This window comes from Mixophyes fleayi, chromosome 4, assembly GCF_038048845.1.
Source record: "Mixophyes fleayi isolate aMixFle1 chromosome 4, aMixFle1.hap1, whole genome shotgun sequence".
Classification (NCBI taxonomy): domain Eukaryota; kingdom Metazoa; phylum Chordata; class Amphibia; order Anura; family Limnodynastidae; genus Mixophyes; species Mixophyes fleayi.
In genome coordinates, this window is record NC_134405.1 from 228,122,565 (window position 1) to 228,145,530 (window position 22,966).

At 39.4% G+C, this 22,966-nt stretch overlaps 1 protein-coding gene across 1 annotated transcript; it reads right to left on the reverse strand.

The window, feature by feature from the left end:
* Window positions 1-6,328: 6,328 nt before the first annotated feature.
* Window positions 6,329-17,759, reverse strand: MRPL42 (mitochondrial ribosomal protein L42). Its single transcript, XM_075209402.1, has 5 exons — window positions 17,615-17,759; window positions 12,137-12,197; window positions 10,642-10,726; window positions 7,270-7,427; window positions 6,329-6,505 (listed from the first exon to the last, which is right to left on the reverse strand). The coding sequence occupies exons 1-5, from the start codon at window positions 17,721-17,723 to the stop codon at window positions 6,460-6,462; spliced, it is 459 nt and encodes a 152-aa protein (XP_075065503.1). The 5' UTR covers window positions 17,724-17,759; the 3' UTR covers window positions 6,329-6,459.
* Between the last annotated feature and the right edge of the window lie 5,207 nt (window positions 17,760-22,966).

Consider the following 22,966-nt stretch of genomic DNA (forward strand, 5'->3'; position numbering starts at 1 on the left):
GACCAGGTGCCTTCAGAGCAAACTGAGCATGGAGCTGACAGTCACTAAGTGCACAGTGATGGGGACTCATCTAACTATTATGCGAGTTGCTGTAGTACAAAGTAGTTCACAACAGTATAGAGCTGTAATTTGCTGCAGAACACATTTCATACTCAGACTAAGGGGTAAATGTATTAACATGCGGCAAATGTTGTCATCCATATTTACTGGTCTGTGTGTAAAGTACTGAGTGTAGTATATTCCTGCATGAGAACAACTAACTGTCCATGCACCAGTGCATGTTATCTGAATCTGTAACACTGGGTGTGGGGTTTGAACACATTTGCTAAAGTGGCATCATTACCACTTGATGTCCCTACACCTTATTAAAACATACTTACCAACTTTCCCTGAATGTCAGGGGGACACCCTGAAATAGGGGTGATCTCCCTCACTCCCTGAAGAGTCTGGCATTCTCCCTGATGCTGAGAGTACAAGACGTGTTTGGCTTTGCCATCTGTAGCATGATGACAGTTCAGAAATTTGTGTCCTATGTCAATGTATTGAAGTATTGATGCCTATGGAGGTGGCCGTTTTCTTGGAGACCAAGATTTAATCAAAGACTGACAGGTAAGACAACATGACTTCAGTAATGGAGACAGAAATGTAAAAGACATTTCAGTCTCTAGAGATTCATTAGCTGCTTTTCTTTAACACATAGTTGCCTACTCTCCCAGAATGTCTGGGAGACTCCCGCATTTCTGGGAGACCTCCCGGACTCTCAGGAGAGCAGGGCAACCTCACGGTTCTTGGCCCCGCAAAAGATAAGTGGTGGGGGCATGGTTTAATGATGTAAATATCGCTGCATCTTAGCCCCACCCCCTGCTGTAATTGACCAAAATTGTGATAATCGTTTAGGGGGCAGGGCAAAAATGATGCAATTTGTCAAGCCCCGCATGCCCACCTCACCTGGGATCTCCCTGAAGCCAACGAGGAAAAGTTGGCAAGTATGTATTAAAATGGCAGTATGATGGGCTGCTTAGATCTGCACAGCCATTTAAAAACGGCAGATAAAAAATGGTGTCACGGTCATCAGAGTAGCAAGACTGCTAGTCCTGGTCCTAAAGAACAACGAGCAGACCGGAGAGAGGGTGAAGGATCAATTTTATGTGGTTCCTTGCATCCCATATTGTTCAACAAAAATACTATTTTGTTTTGTTCCTCATTGAAAGAGGGAATCCTGTGACATCACATGCATTTCCCATAGCAGAGTGCAATGTAGAAGAGACTTATATCAGGTTTCTCCAGCCTGCCAGAGCTATTTAATCCACATAAACAGAATCACATAGACACAATTCTTATGGATACCATTTACAGCTTGATAGTAAAACTATCAAATTCCATTCACTTATATTCCCATTACATTTTTTCATACCACTACTTCTAAATTTCCACTTTGACCACTGGCTTACACAGAATACAATCATGGCCAATATTGGCATGCATGTAACTTTTCATATAACACAATTTCCTCTAAACATAATTTGAAATTTAAACCAGTACTCGGTCTCCACAATTCTTTCTTGGCATTAGATAACTCGTTTTAAATTTAAATTTAACAATTGTATATCCTTCTAAATCAGAAAAGGAAAAGAAATGCATACTTCCCAATTGCCCCAATTTTGGCAGGACATCCTGATTCACTAGCTGTCAAAGGGCACAGGACTTAACAAAGTTGGTGGAGTGTTACCTAAATGTCCCCCTATGTTAACGGTTTGGGCAGAATTGGGGTAGGTCTTATTTTTACCCAATTTCGTGATTCTAAATCATCATCATTTATTTATATAGCGCCAACATATTCCGTAGCGCTTGATGTTGGGAGGTATGGAAATGGTACCTTAGACTTAATATTTGATAGCAGTCTTTGGTCACAATAACCTCAACCATTTCTTGTAGCCATGGATGAGCTTTCTACACCTCTCTATTTACAGTTTGGTCCACGCTTGTGCAAACTGCTCTAGTTCTCTCTTATTTGAAGGGTGCCTTCTCCCAACTGCTATTTTTAACTTCAATAGTATTTTTATTATAAATTTTTCAAAAATTATGGGGTACAGAAAGAAGAAAGGGATGGGGGGTAAGGAAAGGACACAAAATTAAAAGGGGAAGGGTTGAGGGGGTACATAGTGGGGGGAACACATTAAACAATTCTGCTGTTAAACCATATTGAACACATGAGGGAGGGAACCTAATAGGTTCCCTTCCAATTCGTGAAAGTTACACTGGTCGAATGGTCACCATGGAACTACTAATAGGGACATTGGGGAACTTCGCTAAGTGTAGGAGATGCAGGTAGTAAATCAGAGTCTATTCGGTCTGGACGCGCTCCCTCTCCGTCCGTTACATACACATGCCAGCTGAACCACTTCATTATCGGGGACGAGGTGGCAGTGGAGTAGGGCATCCCCTCTGTCTCCATTTCAAAGCTGAATTGCACCTTGGCCACTACTTTCGATATCAAGGGTATCTGTGTTGACTTCCAACCTTGAGCTAAGGAGGCTCTTGCGGAAATCAGAATATGACTAAAGACATATTTAGCATGTGATGGAAACTGAGGGGGGTAATGCTGCAGCAACGCAACCTCCGGGGTAGGAGAGAGATTTTGTCTAGTAACCTTATTGGCTAGCTGGAAGATTTGTACCCAGAACGACTGTATATGGGGACAATTCCAGAATATATGCATCAAATCCCCCGGTATATTGCATTGCCGCCAGCAAAGTTTCGACTGGGAAGGCCACATTTTATGAAGTCTAGTTGGGGTAAGATACAATCTATTAATTAATTTTATCATCATTTCTGTGTGATTTATACATTTGGACATTCGGAACGAGTTTGTGAAAATGTCTTCCCAATCTTCACTTTCCAACTCTAGTTGAAGGTCAGATTCCCACTGCAATTGTATTTTGGTTTTATTTTCTGATGTAGAGGGGAGAGTATAGCGGTACCAGAAGGTAATGCTGGCTCTATTATCTCCTTTTGTTAATTTAGTGAACAGCAAGGGCGGTGGTTATGTAATAGGTAGACCCAGTCTGGGAAGGGAATTAAACCAGTGTCTGAGCTGCAGGTATTTATAAAATTCCTTGGAAGTGAGGTGAAATCTTTCCTTTATTTGTGTAAATGATAGTAAACGCTGATCCTCTACTAATTGAGAGAATGAGGATATTCCATTTGATACCCATAGGCTGAGATTTAAATTAGGAATTCATTTAGCCACTGCAGCTAAGGAGATATTTTTGGTCGGGACCAGAGTCATAGAATTGGCCTTTAACACTTTGTCCCACACCAACAGGGAGTCCCTAGTTGTCTTTGGTAATTGGGCATTTACAGGGCGCCAATTTTTTGGAACCCAGATCAAATCTGCCAATGGGAAATGCGGGTTAAGAGCTTTCTGTGCATCGGAAGGGACCAGTCACGAAGCTGAGAAAGTAAGCAAGCCGCATGGTATCTGTACAAGTCTGGCAATGCCAAACCTCCCTGTTGTTTAGGCAAATACATCCGAGAACTGGCTATTCGTGGGGGTTTGTGCTTCTAGACATATAATATCATAACCGAATGCAGTTTATCCAATAAAGATTTGGGGATACAAACAGGAATAGTACGGAATAAATACATCATTTTTGGGAGCAACATCATCTTGAAGGCTGCGATCCAACTGCTATTTTTAGATGGAGGGCCGCATGTGTTTAATGGGATTTAGATCAGGACTCCTTGCTAGCTACTTCTGAAAGTCCAGTGTCATGTCTTTAACCTTTCCTAGTTGCTTTTTGAATTGTGTTTGGTGGTGTCGAAGTCGTATAATTGAATGAACGAAAGTATATTGGTTAATATTGTTTTATCGTGCGATTGCACCCAGTGCGATCACGCGGTAAAATACGCACGCACACACACAGCATTACAACATTTAGTTATTTATATAATTCATATTCGTTCCGTTATACAGTGATTAATGAGCAGATAGTATTTAGTTTATTATTAGTTTATATATTATGATTATATGTACACTTCAGTGTCATTTAAGGTTCAGATTATAGGAAATGTGTAATGTCTTGTATCATTTTAATTCCCTATTCATCAGCAGCTGTCCGGTTCATTCGGCGAAGAGAACGCACAATTCATACTCTAGTTATTGATATTAGGGAATAAACCTTTAGAGTGATACCAACTGTAAAATGCTAATGGACTAGTTGTAACTGGTTTCTGGGCGGGAGAATCATCTGGAATGTTGACCCTCAGCCTTAGAGGGGGTTGTTTGAACTAGCCTATGACCTGTTTACAATGGACCCACCTGAAGTCTGGACCTATAGACGCAAGCCACATCATCTGCATTGTTCTCTCTGTAACACTGAATGTATATAATCATAGCTGTGCTCCCACTAGCCTCAGTCTACTCTGACCACAGTATTCTAGAGTGATATACTGTGCACTGGTACCCGTGGGAGCACATACGAATGCAGCGGTATGTATTTATCTTTTAGTATTAGCTGTACTGTATAATAATCATGTATTGAACTGTTAAATTATTACATCTGCTAAAATAAATTACTTTGAGCGTTGGAAACACAATATAACCGCTTGGGCAATGCTTATTTTGAAAACGATAGAATTACTTTAATAGTGGTCACTGTCCTGCTGAAAGACCCATGACCTTTGATGACACTGGGTTTAACATTGTTTTCCAAAATGACCTGGTAATCTCCAGATTTACTAATACCATGCACATTTTTAAGACCGTGCCAGCTGCAGTACAGCAACCCAAAAATATCACTTAACCTCATAAATGTTTGACTGTAGGAAAGGTGTTCTTTTCTTTGAAAGCTGTTAAAGCAAGAAACCTTTAGTGAAAACTTAAGTACACCCAAGCAACTTGCAGAACTACCTTTATCACCAATAATTTGAAGTAATACTTTTCCATATGAGTTTGTTAGTCTCTTGCATCATATTTAAGTAATTGTGTCCCACTCCTCTTAACAATGCTAAATCCATTTATTGCGGTTTGAGAGCACTCATTATGCACAACTCTCTTAAAGTCCTGCCAAGGTCTGGCCCTGTCTTGGCCCTTCCAAAAACGTAATTCTTTTTCTCCAGCCATTCACTTGTGGATTAGGTGGTGGGCTTAGTACCATTCTCCTGTTGCATGATCCAATGTTGGCCGTTTTAGTTGTCCGACAGATGGCATCACATTTTCCTCTAGAATGCTGTGTAATAAAGAGTTCATGTTGGGCTCACTGATTGCAAGGAATCACCACCCCTCAACCACATTGCTTGTTTGTCGATATGAGGTTCTTATTATACATGGTTTGGTTTTCACCAAATATGGTGTTGCATATTAACACCAAACAACTCCAACTCTGGTCTTATTTGTCCAGAGAACATTGTTCCTTACTTGTGTTTTGTTAAGATGCAACTTAAGAAAATCTAAACCTTACTGCAATTTTTTTTGGGTTGGAGGGACTTTTTTCCTGGCAAACCATATTTGTTTAGTCTTTTTCTAATGGTAGTGTCATGCAAAATTGTAGCACTGCCTGCTAATCACATAACAGTGAGCTTGACTAGGAGAGTAAGGCTCAGGTGTACTTCTTTTTTCAGTTACTGTTAAACAAAAATATCAGGCAACATGAATTAACAACGCAAAATCTGTTATTGGTCATATGCAGGAAAGAAGGAAAAAACAGACTTGAGGCTTTACTTGTTGAACATGGAAGGGAGATTTTCTCTCATCACTATTAGGATATGTAAATGGATGCCAACACTAACTTAACTTTCGTACTCTAGAAACATAGTTTAAGACAAGTGAACATTTTATTTCCCCATTTAACTTCCTTCCATTATTAGTGGTAAATTTAACAGTTCATCTAAAAAGCTAAAGTGAAGGTATTGCCCATAGCACCCAATCAGGATATAGCTATCATTTATCCACTACATTCTAGAAAACGATTGCTATAATCTGAATTTGTTCCTATGGGCAACACCTCCATTATTTTTTTAGAAATTTTTAAAAATATACCTCCTAGTGTTGTAAAATGTCCCTGCCATATCAATCAACTAAGTGTATTAATGTGCCATACACACTGTAGAGTGGGACTACAGGGGCAGCTGACTACACACATCTCTGTATCTCTATATCCACATATATACACTTATTTAGGGAGGTAGTAGGTAAATTCTAGTAAAGCATACATTGAAGTTTGATCCGCAAGTGAGATGCACACACAAAACCGTAAGGGGAAACCTAGGGCCTCCAAAAATTATAGCTCGTCAACAGTTCTAAATCACAGTACATTATACATAACGGTTAAGAAAAAAAGTGACGTTTATTAGGTATTATTGTTTGTGATTCTTTTCTGCTTCTAATCATGTATAGATATTGTTTTATTTGCAATGAGGGCATTTTGTAAATTCCAGACAGGAAGCTTCAAAGTAAAATTAGCGGTCCTTGGGATGGTCCTTCTTCATTCGTCTTCTATGATATCTGAAAGAAAGCAGATATTTTAAGAAAACACAGTAACAAAAATTGTGATGCATATAAATGTATGCTATTAGGTTCTCATTATCTTTTGGATTAAAGGATTAGTTTTGAAAAACTTTCAATAATTCTCAAGCAAAGAAATACAAAATTAAAATATACCTTTAGCTGGAAGTCTGAAATGCTAATGTGAAAGCAACAATGATATTCTACAGTTTTAATTTAATCTGACAACTACTAGTCTCTGTATGACAGTCCATGCCAATACTGGAGTAGAAGCAACACAGGTACGTATGCATGCACACACGACATTCATATTGTTAAAAGCAAGACTTTTTTAGAGCCATGTTCTTCCCTTAAAAATAAGTAATAAAAGTATGGTTATTTGCCATTCGTTACAATTCGACTAGAAAAGGCAAGAACATGTTCATTTTTAAATACAAGAAACAAAACAAGCTACTACAGGGCAATAAATATGTGATAGACTAGCTGCTCAATCTGTGCTTTCAGTACATAAGCCCCAATGTATTGGAAATGCTGAAATCAAAACTTTGCCAGCAGCATCAGGAAAGTTGGCAACTATACAGGTACTGAGCTCTCTGTACAGTACTACAACAAAAGCAAGCAAAACAAAATAATATAATAATAATAATAAAGACCTTTAAATAAATTATTTATAGCCATGGGACAGGAATATTATACATTTAGCCTCTTAATATTTCATATTTGACACATACAAAAATAGTTAGTGTAAAAAGGGTAATGCTTACTGTCCAACAGGATACCATCGGTGCTTGGTGGTGTAGAACATCTTGCTAAGCTCTTCCATGGTTGGTGCAGGTCTAGGATCTGTATCACTCAGTCTGGCTTTTAGAACCAGCGCATGCGATTCCTCATAGCTGTGCAGTGGGTCTCGCTGAGGAATAGGCTGTATTGGAAAGTTGTTACAAATGTTTGTGAGATTTTCATTTCCAAAAATGCTGTTTTACAGGCAATATTATTTCTTTATCGAAGTGCACCACAGACAGCAAATCATCATCCACTCGCTGCTTGACAGTGACTACAGTTTGGTATGTGGATGGCAGCTAGACATGGCTGTCCTTTAGATGAGCTCTGTGCCCTACATACCACATCATCTTATCACCAATATATAACAGTTAGCAATCTGTGAAGGCTCTGACAACGAGAAGTGTCATCAAACCAAGGACAGAGTTATTTAAAAAGGTCTACAGGAACATCATCCCAGTCCAGCTGCTGGAACAAGTGTTCAACTGTCATTACTACTGCCTTCTCTGTTCCTCCTTTATCGATCTACACATGCTCCTTGGTGACAATAGCTGCTGCCACAACTTCTGTGAACATGAGATGTAATTGCATTTTAGGCTTCACTATTAAAATGCAGTTCTCAGCCTTAACTGAAAAATATGGGTCCTCCCCTTTTTCTGCTGGAACTACGAAGGAATAAGGAGCATGGACACAGCGGTGTGTAACATCTGCATCTTCTCCTCCCATCACTTCATATCCCTGCTATAATCAGGTATAAATGTATATCTCTCTTATTAGATTTACATTATATACAACATCTTAGAATGAGTTTTAATTACAATGTTATGAGCAATTATAAAGCCAATTTTTGTTACTGGAAGCAATAATCCAATCGCTCCTCTTATCAAGATATGTCATCATCAACATTTATTTATAAAGGGCCAGCAGATTCCGTAGCGCTTTACAATTGGGAACAAACATTAATAAGACAATACTGGGTAATACATACAGATAGAGAGGTAAGAGAACCCTGCTCACAAGCTTACAATCTATAGGACAATGGGAGTTTGAAACACAAGGGCATGTGCTACATCATATTGCACAATGGACCAGCTAGAATGCAAAGGTAAAAGTATTGAGTAGGATTTGTGTGTGGCAATGTTGGTCAGAAGATTGTTGTCTTGCGTTAGCTGTGTAGAGGATGGTAATAGGGTAATCTAGGGAATTAAGATGGTGGTTGAGGAATATCCTAACCTTGTCTGAAGAGGTGGGTTTTCAGAGAAGGCTTAAAGAGTAGAGGAAAGTCTTACTGTGCGAGGGAGGGAATTCCACAAAGTGGGTGCAGCCCGGAAAAAATCCTGTAACCGAGAATAGGAGGATGTGATGACTGTGGAAGATAGACGTAGATCTTGTGCAGAACGGAGGTGTCGAGTAGGGAGATATTTTGAGACAAGTGAGGAAATGTATGTCGGTGCAATTTTGTTAATGTCCTTATATGTTAGTAGAAGAATTTTATATTGGATTCGTTGAAATACAGGCAGCCAATGTAGAGATTGACAGAGTGGCTCAGCAGAGGAATAACGGTTTGCAAGGAAAATCAATCTAGCCGCTGCGTGCAAAATAGACTGTAGGGGTTCAAGTCTGACTTTGGGAAGACCAGTAAGGAGGGAATTGCAATAGTTGATACGGGAGATGATGAGTGCATGAATTAATGGTTTTGCCGTGTCTTGTGTCAGATATGTGCGTATTCTGGAAATGTTCTTTAGGTGTATGTAACATGATTTAGATATAGAGTTGATGTGGGGAATAAACGACAGTTGTGAATCAAGGATTACACCTAGGCAACCAGCTTGCGGGGTATGATTTATGGTCATGTTATCAACAGAACTAGAAATGTCAGGCAGGAAACTTCTGTTTTTGGGTGGGAATATTATTAATTCAGTTTTTGAAAGATTGAGTTTGAGTTGGCGAGACGACATCCAAGATGAAACGGCAGAGAGACAGTCAGTAACGCTAGACAACACAGATGGTGAAAGATCAGGAGAGGATAGATTTGTGTATCATCCGCATAGAGACGATACTGAAATCCAAAGGAGCTTGTTAGTTTTCCAAGAGAAGTGTTATAGATAGAGAATAGCAGAGGACCTAGGACTGCGCCTTGCGGTACTCCAACTAATATGTTCAATACAATGATTTTATCTCTGGCATCAACTTCTTCTGCTCGCTCAATTTGAGGTCACTTGTTAGACCTGCATTTTGGATGAGCATGTAGAGTTAAATCAGCCTCGGATTATTGATTGTATTCTCATATTTAAGTCCAATAAATTTGAATACACTAATAATATATTGGCTTATTACACATATATGGCAATATAATGACTTGTTTTGTCATAGTAATATGCATAAGCGATTATGAGTTTTTGCACAATTCACCTAATTTAAGTTTACTTATAAATCGGTCCGAACTGTTTCAGAAAATTTGATTATGTATTACAAATTCAGTGGTAGTATTACAGAACCTATTAAAAACTTTTTATATTGTTTGTAACATTTATTTTGTTATGATGAAAACTTTACAAACTCTTTGCAATTTAAATTGGAATCTAAATCACAGCAGAAAAGTGTTGATGGAAGCCCATTGGATCACTGGGATTTAAATAATCCTTTCAGACATTTGGGCTTATGCGTCTGAAGAAAGTGAACCAGCAGAGAAATGCATTAAACAATATGTTTACATTACATTTATGAAATCTAAGAATTGCATATTGGAAATTACATACACTTGCATCTATCAGATCTACAATAACGTAATCTATCAATGTTAGAAGGACCAAAGGACACCAATTTGAGTAGCAGTGAACCCTATCTGAAATTGTAAGACAAATATCGATCTGCAATTACAACAGCCTGCTATATGATTGGAAGGACAATTATTTGTTCTGCTCAAAAGGTAGCTATAAATATAAATTATATATATATTATTCAGTATGTTGGACAGGTTTGTTTGGCCAAACACTGAAGTGTAAGCGTGTGGTAATGAAGCAATGTGTCAAATATACAAATACATCTTAACATCTAATTTTTCACAGCAATTTAAGTCATATTTTAAAAGCTATGTCAGAATGGTATTCCTTTAACAAAGGAGTAACCAATAGAGTTGTGCCTGAACAGATGTAAACTTACGTTTATTATAAGACATAATACAAAGATCAACGTAATATCTTACAGAAGAAAAATAAACATCTGAACAACACACACACCTGGCAAAACGTATTATTAATCTTAAAAATTAAATTTGCTAGTAAAAAAACAAACATGTCCCTCTGTCAATAGTGGAGACAAGGAAGTAATACAGTCTACATAGTTTCATGTTTTACCTTGGTATGCTCATAAGGAATATCCACTGTGGGATGGTAGCAGACAATCGTTTTTGCATCAGATGTCATGGCCAGTTCAACTTTGCTACAAAGAGGAAGAGGCAGGTGTAAAAAAATAATAATTATGTTTAGTGTAAAAGTAACAGTGTTAGATCATGGACAGCAATAAATCTGGCCACTAGGGGCAGTCTCCCCTTGGATTCTGAGAATATATTTTACTTATTTCAGTCACAATGGAAAATGAAAATATGTAACAAAATCCATATGTTTCAACTAAGATTTCTACTTATACTACTTACAGCAATAAATAACAATCGTAAAATATATTGAACAGCTAAAATTGGCAATGTTGTTTTTTTGTTTTTTTTTTTCCTTCAAGATGTTCTTTGACAAACTGTTAAAGAATGCAAAGGAAAAATAAATAAAATTGCATAGCCCTAACTTTATCCAAAATCATAAATCTGAACATATCCTATTGTAATATTAGCCCAAACTCTAATCCAAGCCTAAATCCTAACTGTAAACTCTGTTTAGAAAGTGAAAGTATCCTAAATTCCAATGCTGGCAACACATACTGCATATCGGGCAAATGGTTTGCATGTTGTGCAGTCCCAAAATGATCAGGAAGCCCGATAACCACCTAATTAATATCCGATTATAGATATAATATATGTGTTACACATATGTTGATAAATGTATTTGAAACATGACTGTAAATAACGACATTGCCCTGCCTGCTTCATTGTACTGGTCCCCACGATTTCTGATGGCGGCCCTGTCTACAATCAGCACCATTGCTCGCCATGAATCCATGGTTCTGTTCAATTACGTGCCCACTTTCCTTGGAGACTTTGGCATGGCCACTGGATCAGATGCAGCCATTCTATTTGACACAAAATCTCTGCACATTTTTAAATCATTCAAGAACAGAGAAATTACAAATAAAATAATCTGTTTCTGTTTCAATAAAGTGCAGGACCCACTGAGTGAGCATGCACATATCACATGCATTTTCAAAAAGCAGTTATTACCAATCTTTCTACTGCTAACACACCTCCACATCTTCTAGCCAAGCAAAACAAACAACAACAATTGGAAGGTAGAGGGGTTTATGAAAGAAATTAATTGATACAATTTAAAAAGAGTAAACAACTTCAATGGCACATATTATACACAAGCTATAATGTTCTGGTACATGGCACTGTATGTAGTGATGTAGCCCAGTGCAAGCTATTTTAGCCAGACTACCTGTGTAAGGGTACAGGCAGGAAATTTAGATTACATGTGAAAAAAAAATGCTGCCCCATGAAATATATTTCTGAATGCTTCTGATAACGATTATATAAGGTAGCTTCCATACGGGGTTTCCATTTTACATATGGTCCTTATCAAATACCCTCCCTTCACTATAATATATCTCTCCTGAAGGATAAATTATAAAAAGTCATAGATAATGTGGAAAACCCCTTTAAGTAAGTATATGTAAATCACATACCAATTGTAATCATCAGGAAGTACTGAATAGGTAGATCTCTGACGAAGTAAACATCTGTGGTCTGTGGAGTAAAATCAAATGGATTAGGTTAAACCTAAAAAGTTTCAATAATATGAGAAGTTTCTAAACAAAATGCTTTACAATACGTAGCATAAGGCAGTGGTTCCCAAACTTTTGCAGTTCGCGGCACCCTTAGAGAGTTTCCAAATGTTTTCAAGGCACCCCTCCAATATAATTATTGAGCAGTCCTGTTTTAGAAGTAGCTGGGTCAAAAAATTGTAATAAGTATATAGGTCATGACAGAAATACTTATTTAGTTGTATGCAAAAATGCCCCCTCTGCATCCAGACACTCTGCCCCCTCTGCATCCAGACACACTGCCCCCTCTCACACTGCCCCCTCTGCCCTCTGTCACGCTGTCCCCCCTCCTCTGCACTCTCACGCTGTGTCCCCCTCCTCTGCCCCTCTGTCCCCCTCCTCTGCTATCTCTCCTCCTCCTCTGCCATCTGTCACCATACTCTGACACGATCCCTCTCACTCTGCCCCGCGCCAGGCGCCAGCCATAAAAAAAACACAGAAACTTACCAATCCGTCGGGCGCCGGGACCCAGCAGCCTCCTCTCTCCCGCAGCAGCTTGTTACCGACGTCGATATTCAGTGACAGCTGCGGGAGACAGGAGGCTGCTGGGTCCCGGCGCCCGACGGATTGGTAAGTTTCTGTGTTTTGTAGTTTTTTATGGCTGGCCCGCGGCACCCCTGGGAGCCGCGAGGCACAGTTTGGGAACCGCCGGCATAAGGTCTGGATGGGTCTGTCACAAGGTAAGTGGATAAAAACTCCCCAATTCCACAAACTAGGGGACATGCTTGCTATAAAAAAAAAGCAGCACCTGTGCATAGCCAGTGCTCACAAAGTGCTGCAGACTTCAGAATTTTTGATCCCTATGGTAGCATAACTCCTTTGTTGCATGCAGTGTTGTATTTCCGCCACACTATGCCTGAGGTCTGTGAGCTAGAAATACACTGTAGCCACTGCACATATTAGGGTAACTGTGTTAATGTACCCTAAAGGCTCATTCACACCCATGTATTGATCAGTTTCAGATCCACTAAGAGCTTAGACTATGTGAAGGTAGTGTGCGCTACAAACATGGTTGTCCTCTATAGTAAAACTAGTAAAAAGTTAATGCTAAGCTTTTTGTTGCCATGAAGTGATGGCTGGTGTAGTTACTGTGGATACACATGGTTGGAAATGGTTGTGTGTAATTGCCGATGGTATTGTATCCCTGGCCACCATTTAATCCCTTCATTCTAATCACACCTCTACACCCATTCACTTGGACAGGACAAAAACTGCCCAAACCCACACATCGTCTTTTAGTAAAAAAATAAAATAAAAAAAAAAATAAAAAAATCTATAGTGCACGCATTTTGCTTTCATACATCTATTGAATAGAACTGAAACTCTGAGTTTACCGCTCACTTTCTGTATTGCTTGAGACATCCTACCAGCCCGGTACAAAACAACCATATAATGTAGGATGATGGGAATAACCTTTAATATAAATAGGTAATGTGTGTACATTAAAAGGTTAATAAAAACAATTTATTTGAGTCTCTTTGGTAATCCACGATTGCCCCATGAAGTGCCATTTATCTGCTGAGGACTGAACATTATCTTGGACTGCCAAAGAGACTCAGATAAGGTGCAGTTTACTGTACGCATATTACCTAATTGGATTAAACATTAGTAATAACCGTACAGTGTAGTATGAGGTTTGTGTTTTGCCTACATTCTCCATGGTTTCGAAGGAGGTGTCATCTATTAGCTAAAGAGGAAACATCAAGGATTCAGAAAGTGTTCTCCAATAAGGCTTTTTTAATATACAGTGGATATGCAGGTGTATTGCTCACGCTATTGAACATAAAATGTTTTATGAATTACTACACCAAAGGATGCATTTCTTCTCTCTTATTTGTATTTTTTAGATTTCAGAACAACTGGCGTACAAGAGGTGCTGTTGGAGAACAGCTGCCACCCTAATATTCCAAAGGATTTTGCCACTACTTCATTGGACTTATTTTACTCTTGGAGTGAACTTTTTATACAAATATTTATGCCAAGTGTCTAGCACCATCACTATAACCCTATAAACCTATTCAACTCATGCAAATGCCCTTACAGAACAATAGTCAGACTGCTCTGGTCAGCTGTGAATGTTTCCATTCACTGGTAGACTCTTGTCAATAACCTAGCTATTATTTCTTTGAAAGCTTTCAGTCCTTCGTTTTCCCACCGAAACTGGATAAATAAATTGCGTGCCTTCCCAACGATCACTTGTGGATTTTTTCCTGCTCAGTATTGGGTTCTGCGCAAAAGAAAAGGATATCTTCAAATGCAAGGTCGAAATTACCTTAGGAAGAAAGGTTTGATCTAATTTCAAATCTATAAGGATTAAAAGATAAGGCTCTAAAATGGATAACATTGCTCAAATTCTTCTGATAATAAGCTTCCTGAAGATTTTGAATTTAATTTTGCCTGTAGAACAAGATTAAGAATATCTGGTATTACAGTGTATTCTAAATACTACTGTAGTTTTTTGGGTTTTTTTTTTTTTACCAAGAAGACAATAAATCTCTAATCCCTCTCCTTACTCTGAACCTGGACTAGTACTTGCTGGCTTATCAATTTAGAAATCTTTCTACAATGCCTTCCAGGCTACTGGACTGCAGCGCAGGTGTCCAAAATCTTGACTTTCACACAGGAGACCCAATGTTAATGATTGGATTTTAAACAGCATCCAGGTTATTGGAAAGTAAGAAAAATACATTTGCGTATTCTCCTTTTTGGCAATGCCATTTATCCAGATTTTCACTTGTATTTCTTTTTTGGCTTCCTAACCCTTTATTTTAGAGTTTCAAAACATTTTTTATTTTTTCATTTACTTCTGGGAACTCTTGTATTGTTGGTTTTTGAAATGGATATTTGCCAGCAAATGGAATTCTGTACAATCTGGACTGGAAATTGTATTAAGACTTCTGGATCTATTTACAAAACCGCTATACAATGGCAATGCAAACAGAGCTTGAGAGCCGTTCTTTTGGAGGCAAAATTGTAACTGGTTAAACCATACTTTCAACTTAAAGAGGGCTGCACAGGCTTCCCGTTCATATCAGGATGCTTTCTGCCTTAGAGACTCAATAGCAGATTAAACTCAGTAGAAAAATAGTTCGTCCAGGGGGGTGGCTACTAATAGTTTCTCAGATATGGTTGACACTAAGGGGTATATTTACTAAACTGCGGGTTTGCAAAAGTGGAGATGTTGCCTATATCAACCAATCAGATTCTAGCTATCATTTATTTAGTGCATTCTACAAAATGACAGCTAGAATCTGACTGGTTGCTATAGGCACCATCTCCACTTTTTCAAACCCGTAGTTTAGTAAATATACCCCTAAAGATTATATTCCTAGCAGTGGTTACTTATGTTAGCAATACTGGAGAATTACTGGGACTTTAGTGCAAGGAAACCATTCTGAATATCTACACAGATAAAGTGGTACTTCGAGACAATTTAACGTTTCTGCCAAATATAGCTATCTATATTTCCCATTAATCATGAAGTCATACTGCCATTCTTTTGTTTACAAACTGTTTATGAAAAGGAAAGAAACTACATTTGTTGGGGGGTATTCAATTGTCAGCGAGTTTTTTTTTACCGTGTTAAAAAAAAAACAGCGTTAAAATGACTTATCATTTTTGAGCGGGTTAACTTTACCCGCAATTCAATTCCATTTTTAACGCTATGGTTTTTTTTCATCAAACGGTCCACTCACGCTCAAGTAGAAGGTCTATTGAAAGTATAGGGTTTGCCAGAGGCAGCCGCGTTAAAAGCTATTCAATTGTTTTTTAACGAGGCGGGTAAAGCAGGAAAATCTGCTGTTTTATCTCGCACCTCTTTGGTGTGTGTTAAAAATAAAAAACCTCTGCAAAGTATTTGAAATCATGTAATAATGTGGAAAAAAGTAAAACTTATGTTTATCACCAATGCCTAACTTGTGTAAGTTGATTTTCTTGTGAAAAAATGAAAAAAAAATAAATAAAATCACTAATTAAATTATATTTATGTATGTTTTTGATACAAATATAAATGTAGTAATGTTTTTTGACATGGTATAGATGATTGTATGGTAAAAAATAGTCCAATTAAAAAATATGCTAAAGAAAATACTGTAATGTAGATATTATCAATGTGTAATGCAATCTAATGTATGGAAATGTATGCAAAACCTTTGTTTTGTGTTATACATGACCGTGTTAAAACTCCCTCTTTTTCAATTGAATTGCACACGTTTTCCTGGTGCGCTAACTCAAAACGGTCGCTATTGCCTTCAAAAACCCGTAGATTTTTTTTTTTTTAATCCCGTTGAGGGGGGTATCCAATTGAGGGTATCCATTGAGGGGGGTATCCAACTAGCTATACTACACACAAATACACTAGAATTTCCATAATTATTTGCAGACAATAGACACAAAAAATAAATATGGAAAAAAGGTCCTGTGCACTTTCAGTCTTTGCATTCTATGGTTAGCACTTCATTTGAAGCAGAAAGGACTCCCTTGAAGAAGCACAGATTTTCTCCAAAATTCTATCAGTGCGCTTGATGTTTTCATGTCATCATGGACCAGAATCCCTAAGGAATGTTTCATGCGCCTTGTTGAATCCATGCCACAAAGAATTCGGGCTATTCCAGTAGCAAATGGGTGAGGGAGAAGTGCACAGTACTAGTTCTAATAAAGTGGCCACTGAGTGCAGTTTCTATTCCTATATTCTAGAAGCAGCTATTCATATAGTAGTATAGAGGCTTTCAAAATTAAATAACAGAGTACTGTCTTGATTAATGATTGGGACTTGAAAAGGTATTGGTCATATTTTACTGAGACAACTACATATCTTTCAACTTTAATCAGCCACATGCCTAGGGGCATTCTGGCATGCCCCTAGGCATTTGGCTGATTAAGGAAATTTTAAAGCCACATGCCCCTAGGCATGTGGCTGATTATTTAGCACCCCTTCACTGTCACACACACACCACTAAAGGGGCACATCTCCCAACTGTGCTGGAATTGGGGACATAGTAGTCCTAACCCTGTGGAACAGTCTCCTCAAATCAGGACAGTTCGGAGATATGTAACAATTTAACCAGAGGTATTACTTTGAGGTTTTTATTCTATTGGATGACTTGAGCAATCTGTAGCTCTCCAGCTGTGGTGTAACTAAGTCCCAACATGCCATATAGAGCTGCTGTGGTACAATGGGACTTGTAGTTCCACAGCAGTTGGAGTGCCACAGAGATGCCTAGCTCTGCTCCGGAACATAAACAAAGTCATTGTGCATTCCACACATGGAAGGTCAGTCTAGGTGAGCCGTCACAGGGCTACAGAACACACACACGGTCACAGGCACTGTGCTTGCCTTACCTCCCGTCTCCCCTGCGATCCTGCTAGAAAACCCACCCAGAAGGGAGTAGTGGAACCCACGCCAGGACCGCATTACCACCCGGCATCTGCTCACTACTGCAGCCGCCATGATGCCAGGAGGCGGAGTACTCGGAAGCCGAGACAGTGTGGGGAACAGAAACATCCGGTTCAGCTGTCAGCCTCCAATGCAAACCGATAAGTAGCTCTGCTGGTGTGACATTGTATTCTGTCTTCTGAACAGCAGAGACTATATATTGGCGTCGGATGAGATGGTCAATGGCATCTGGCTGTCCTGACATCGTATATACGCAGAAATGAAAGCTCCACTGGCTGTTGCACGAAGCAATGTATAGTTAATGGGATATATTCCTTTTATGTCATGTGTGTCTGCATATGTGCCGGATATTTTAGCCTTATTATATTTATACCTACATAATGTATCTTTGGAGGAACTGTCCGTGTTTTGAACCAACATCTCCTTATTCCATCTTTTCTGACATGTTTACTTCATTTGATCTGATACAGAGATCTGGATGAACTATAATTAGATACCATAAAACATCTAATATATGGTGATATATTAGATATTTTAGTGCTTTAACAGAATTGGGCAACTTGTATATTTTGTACACTATATATTTTGTACACTATTGTAGAGGGAAAGTTAGCGCGGAGAGCGTACCAAGCAAACTTCAAAGTTGTAGCTGCATGCTGCAAAATTAATGTACACTGAAATAGTTAAATAAATATTGAGCCAAGGAAAAAATACTATGTAGTGCATAGCATGTGGCAATGTTTTGTGACACACAGGGCTGCCAAGAGGAATTCAGGGCCCCGGTACAACAAATTCATGGGGCCCCCCTCATAGTTGAGTATGGTAAAAAAAAAATCGGAGGTGTGGTCATGCATTTGGGGGCGTGGCAAATGCGCCATTGGGGCATGGCTAACACATCAAAATCACTAGGCTCTCAATTCGCCCGAGCGTCACATATGTCCAAGCACTCCTGACTTTCAGGACATCTAGCACCAAAGTGTAGTATACAAAAAATGCAGTGTGTACACAAAGAGTTCAGTCTTGGCCTCCACCTTACATTGGGCACAACACTCACCAAAAATTGACATTGTCCCTACTAGAATCACAACATTTCACATACTGTCCTGCTCTCTCCTACCTGTTCTTCTCACTTTCACCACCTGTTGCTGCATGTTTCTTTAGTTGCGGCTTGTCTGGATCCTGGAATGCTGGGGGCCCTATTTGGAAAAAAATAGCTACATTTAGATAATTCCAAACAACACTGGCATTAAATCAATACCATCCACGATTAATAATTAGGCCTTCCTCCAGCTCCAATATTACAATAATGTGCCCCTTCATCATCGCCATGCCTTATGATCACACTGCGCCCTCCATGCTGCTTTTGCCCCCTTTATCTGGCTCCCCTTCATCACACTATACTATGCTGCTCCCCCCCCTTTTTCAATCCCACTGTGCCATGTCTACACCCCTTTTTAACCCCACTGTGCCATGCTGCCCACCATTTTTTAACCCCACTGTGCCATGCTGCCCCATTTTTTAACCCCTCTGTCATGCCGCCTCCCCATTTTTAACCCCTCTGTGCCCCCCCTCATTTTTTAACCCCTCTGTGCCCCCCCTCATTTTTTAACCCCTCTGTCATTCTGCCTCCCCGTTTTTTAACCCCTCTGTCATGCTCCTCCCCTGTTTTTTAACCCCTTTGTGCCCCCCCTCATTTTTTAAGCCCTCTGTCATACTGCCTCCCCGTTTTTTAACCCCTCTGTCATGCTGCCCCCTACCGTTTTTTAACCCCTTTGTGCCCCCCTCATTTTTTAAACCCTCTGTCATGCTCCCCCCCCCCCCCGTTTTTAACCCCTCTGTCATGCTGCCCCCCCCCCCGTTTTTTAACCCCTCCGTGCCCCCCCTCATTTTTTAACCCCTCTGTCATGCTGCCTCCCCCCCCCCGTTTTTTAACCCCTCTGTGCACCCCCTAATTTTTTAACCCCTCTGTCATGCTGCCTCCCTCCCCCGTTTTTTAACCCCTCTGTGCCCCCCCTCGTTTTCCTCCCTTCACTTACCTTTTCTCCTTTCTTGGTCTTCTCTGCTGCTCTGTGCTCCATTGCTCTAGCCTGACTGAATGCTGGGCATGACATGATGACATCATACCCGGCATTCAGACAGTCTGAATGGAGCACAGAGCAGCAGAGAGGAGGGATGCCGGCGCCGCGATCAGGTGAGTATGTTTTTGTTTTCTTTTAAACTAGCCTGTTCCCCCCCACCAACGACCGAGCCCCTCTATATCAGACATAATGATTACAATTTGAAAAATGGTGTTCACTGCTACTGTTAACGCCTCTATTGACTGTTTTTTGCAAGCAGTGGGATTTGGATATACATAATTTTTTTCGTTTTTGTGAAAACAAATAGACAAGTAGGAAAAAGAAGTGAAAATTAAAATCCTAGAATACCCAGGTTACATAAGTGTGTACGTCTTTTCATAATGAGACTGTAGCTGTGTCCAGAGTTAACCAATCGAATACAAAATCATACTCAAATGTAATTAGCATACACCTGCCTACAGTGAGAGTGATTTTGAATAACCCCAATGTTATTAACAGGCTCCCAGCTTCCGTCACTTTGATGTTTACTGTATGGTGTTACATACAATTCCAGTGCTCAATCTTTCACCTATCAAACAGGTATAGATCTGCTGAATTGCCTCCAAAACAGAGCTCACCCATACCCCCCATCCACACTTAGGTTCTGCCACTACCTATAGAATACGGGCAATAGGCACACTATGTTCCTTGTTACACACAGGTTAGCAAGGCCCACACCAGAAATCAAAGGGTTAACACTATAAAACCTCAAGACTCTGTTACACAAATGTACACGCAAGTACACACTAGGCTTGTTAGTCAAATGTATTAATAATTCACATACCAGCATTCAAAGGGTTAACATGGTCAAGAGATTTTCTTCATAACAGGCTAATGGATTCATTAAGGTATCAAGGACAATACTTATTAATTTCTTGATTTAATATACAAAGGTACAGGGTATTTAGATATAAAAACAAACAGATAAGAATTGACATACAGATAAAAAATACAGAACATAAACTTTTGTATCTGTATGCCTGGGGCAGGCAGAAGAGATGGACAGTCCTTTATATTATATTGAACCCCAATAGCTGACAGTTTGTCCCTTCACACACAAGCTTTGTAAGCCGACTCAAATGGGACAGCATTCAGAAGGCCAGTGTAAATGCCAATGAGGGGGGCAGAAATGTCCCCTGATTTTCAACTATGGTTTGCTCAAAAATACGACAAAAGTTTTGACTTTTCATAACTTTAGTCAGATATATTCCAGAAACATAACTCTTCCTTGCTTAAACCGGTCATAACCTCACTCACATTTACATACCAAATATGATAGAATTACAACAATATCAGATCTCATTCCGAAAAACATGTGACTGTGGCTGTTTCCCTGTATAGCTGGTATCTATGCTACACAACCGTTGTGTGGTGTTTTCCCCTGCGTACAGAGTGTCACACTAATATCCCAAAATATGAAGGCATTTTCTTTGAAGTTAATATTTTTATATTTTGTATTGGCATTAACTACCACATAGCTTTCCCTAATCTACACCTTACACCTTTGTTTTTAGCCTGCCTAATTAGACAGTCACTGCTAAATAGGAAATACAGAATCAATGACAAAGTATGGCTGTGATCTGCATATCTTAAGTTAGCTTACTGATAGAATGACTGCTGAACCTAATTACCTCCCACTGGCCTAATTGACCAAATGTTTTAAAGAAATAAAACTTATCATAGGGAAGGCATGTGCGTTTCCATTTATCAATTTGATATTTTATTTGGGGCCCTGGAATTTAATAATTTAGGCCCTCATCCTGACACCCAAATAAGGATCAACTGTTACTGTAGGATTTCTGTGCCGTTTTCTTGGTTGCAACCAACTGGGATGGCCATGGTCTGCAAAAAGCTTTCAAAACATCTACGGCATCTCATTGTTGAACGGTACCAATCATGAGAGAGGTATAAAAGATTTTCAAAGGCATTACATGTACCATGTGTGAAAGTCAAGTAATTGGATGAAGGGATTACAAATTAATAAACATCGCTTTAATTGACTTTATGTGAAAATATGCGAATAGCGTGCTACAGCTTGGAAGGGCTTACTATGCAATAACACTAGCGAACACTTCTAAATACATTTACACTCACATATACATTTTATACATTTATAAATAGTTCACCTTAATAAAGTTCCAGTGCCTAGACTTTTATATTCAAATGTAATAGATTTAATAGTTTAATATAGTAATGTTAAAACCACTTTATTAACATCTAAGGTACAGGATATAGGAAATGTATCATGTTTAGTGTCATACTAATCCACTTTTTTACCATCAGAGATCCGCTACAATCTGCTAATCGATCGCATCCTGCGTATGCTAGTTATGGATGATAAAGAATTAATGCTCAAAATGATCATCACGCATCTCACCGGTTTAGTTCTATTCTGAGCCTTGTATACATAGGTTGCCCGAGGTTACTCCTATCCGTTGTACAGCCTGGTCTTCCTCTATCCCCGGACACCATCTTGCGAAGCATGCTGCACATGCGCAACCCGGGATCCTTTTAAAACCTCTGCTCCACGGTAATAGGAGGATCACCAGCCAGGACCCTTTATAAGGGTCCTCCTCCTTTCTATAGGTGTCGGTTCATAAAGTTTCCTACCTGATAGGAAGCATCTCCTCTGACTCCCGTCCATGCTCATACTTACCTTTGTTCTTGTCTTCGTGAGTTAGGTTGTTCGTTCATCGGCTGCAAGATCGATCTTGTTCCAGAATTTTAACACCTGTGTGGATCTCAGTGCTTTTGCTCTCCACAGTTCATCGCTTCACAGCATTACCTGTTCAACTTATTCCACAGTCAAGACCGTGGTCTCACTGCAGAGTATCGCTCATCATCGGTCCTGTTATAGAGTTATATCATCTGTGTGGATCTCAGTACTTCTGCTCACTGCAGTGCATCGCTTCACAGCTATATCTGTTTAGCTTTTTCCGTTGTTTAAACCTGTGACTGTACTTCCTGCGCAGCCTATCCTATCATCGAGATTCATGGCTATACTGCTGATCTTCGCACAGCACCCATCCTGTTCTGGTATTCCATGCACCTGAGGCTACATTCCATTCTGCCTTACATTTATTTTGTGGTTCTCTGTATTATCTGCTCTGCGCCCCCTAGAGGACTGCGACCTGCAGTTGAGAGCAGCTAAGACCATATTCCCTGGTGTATACCTCTTCT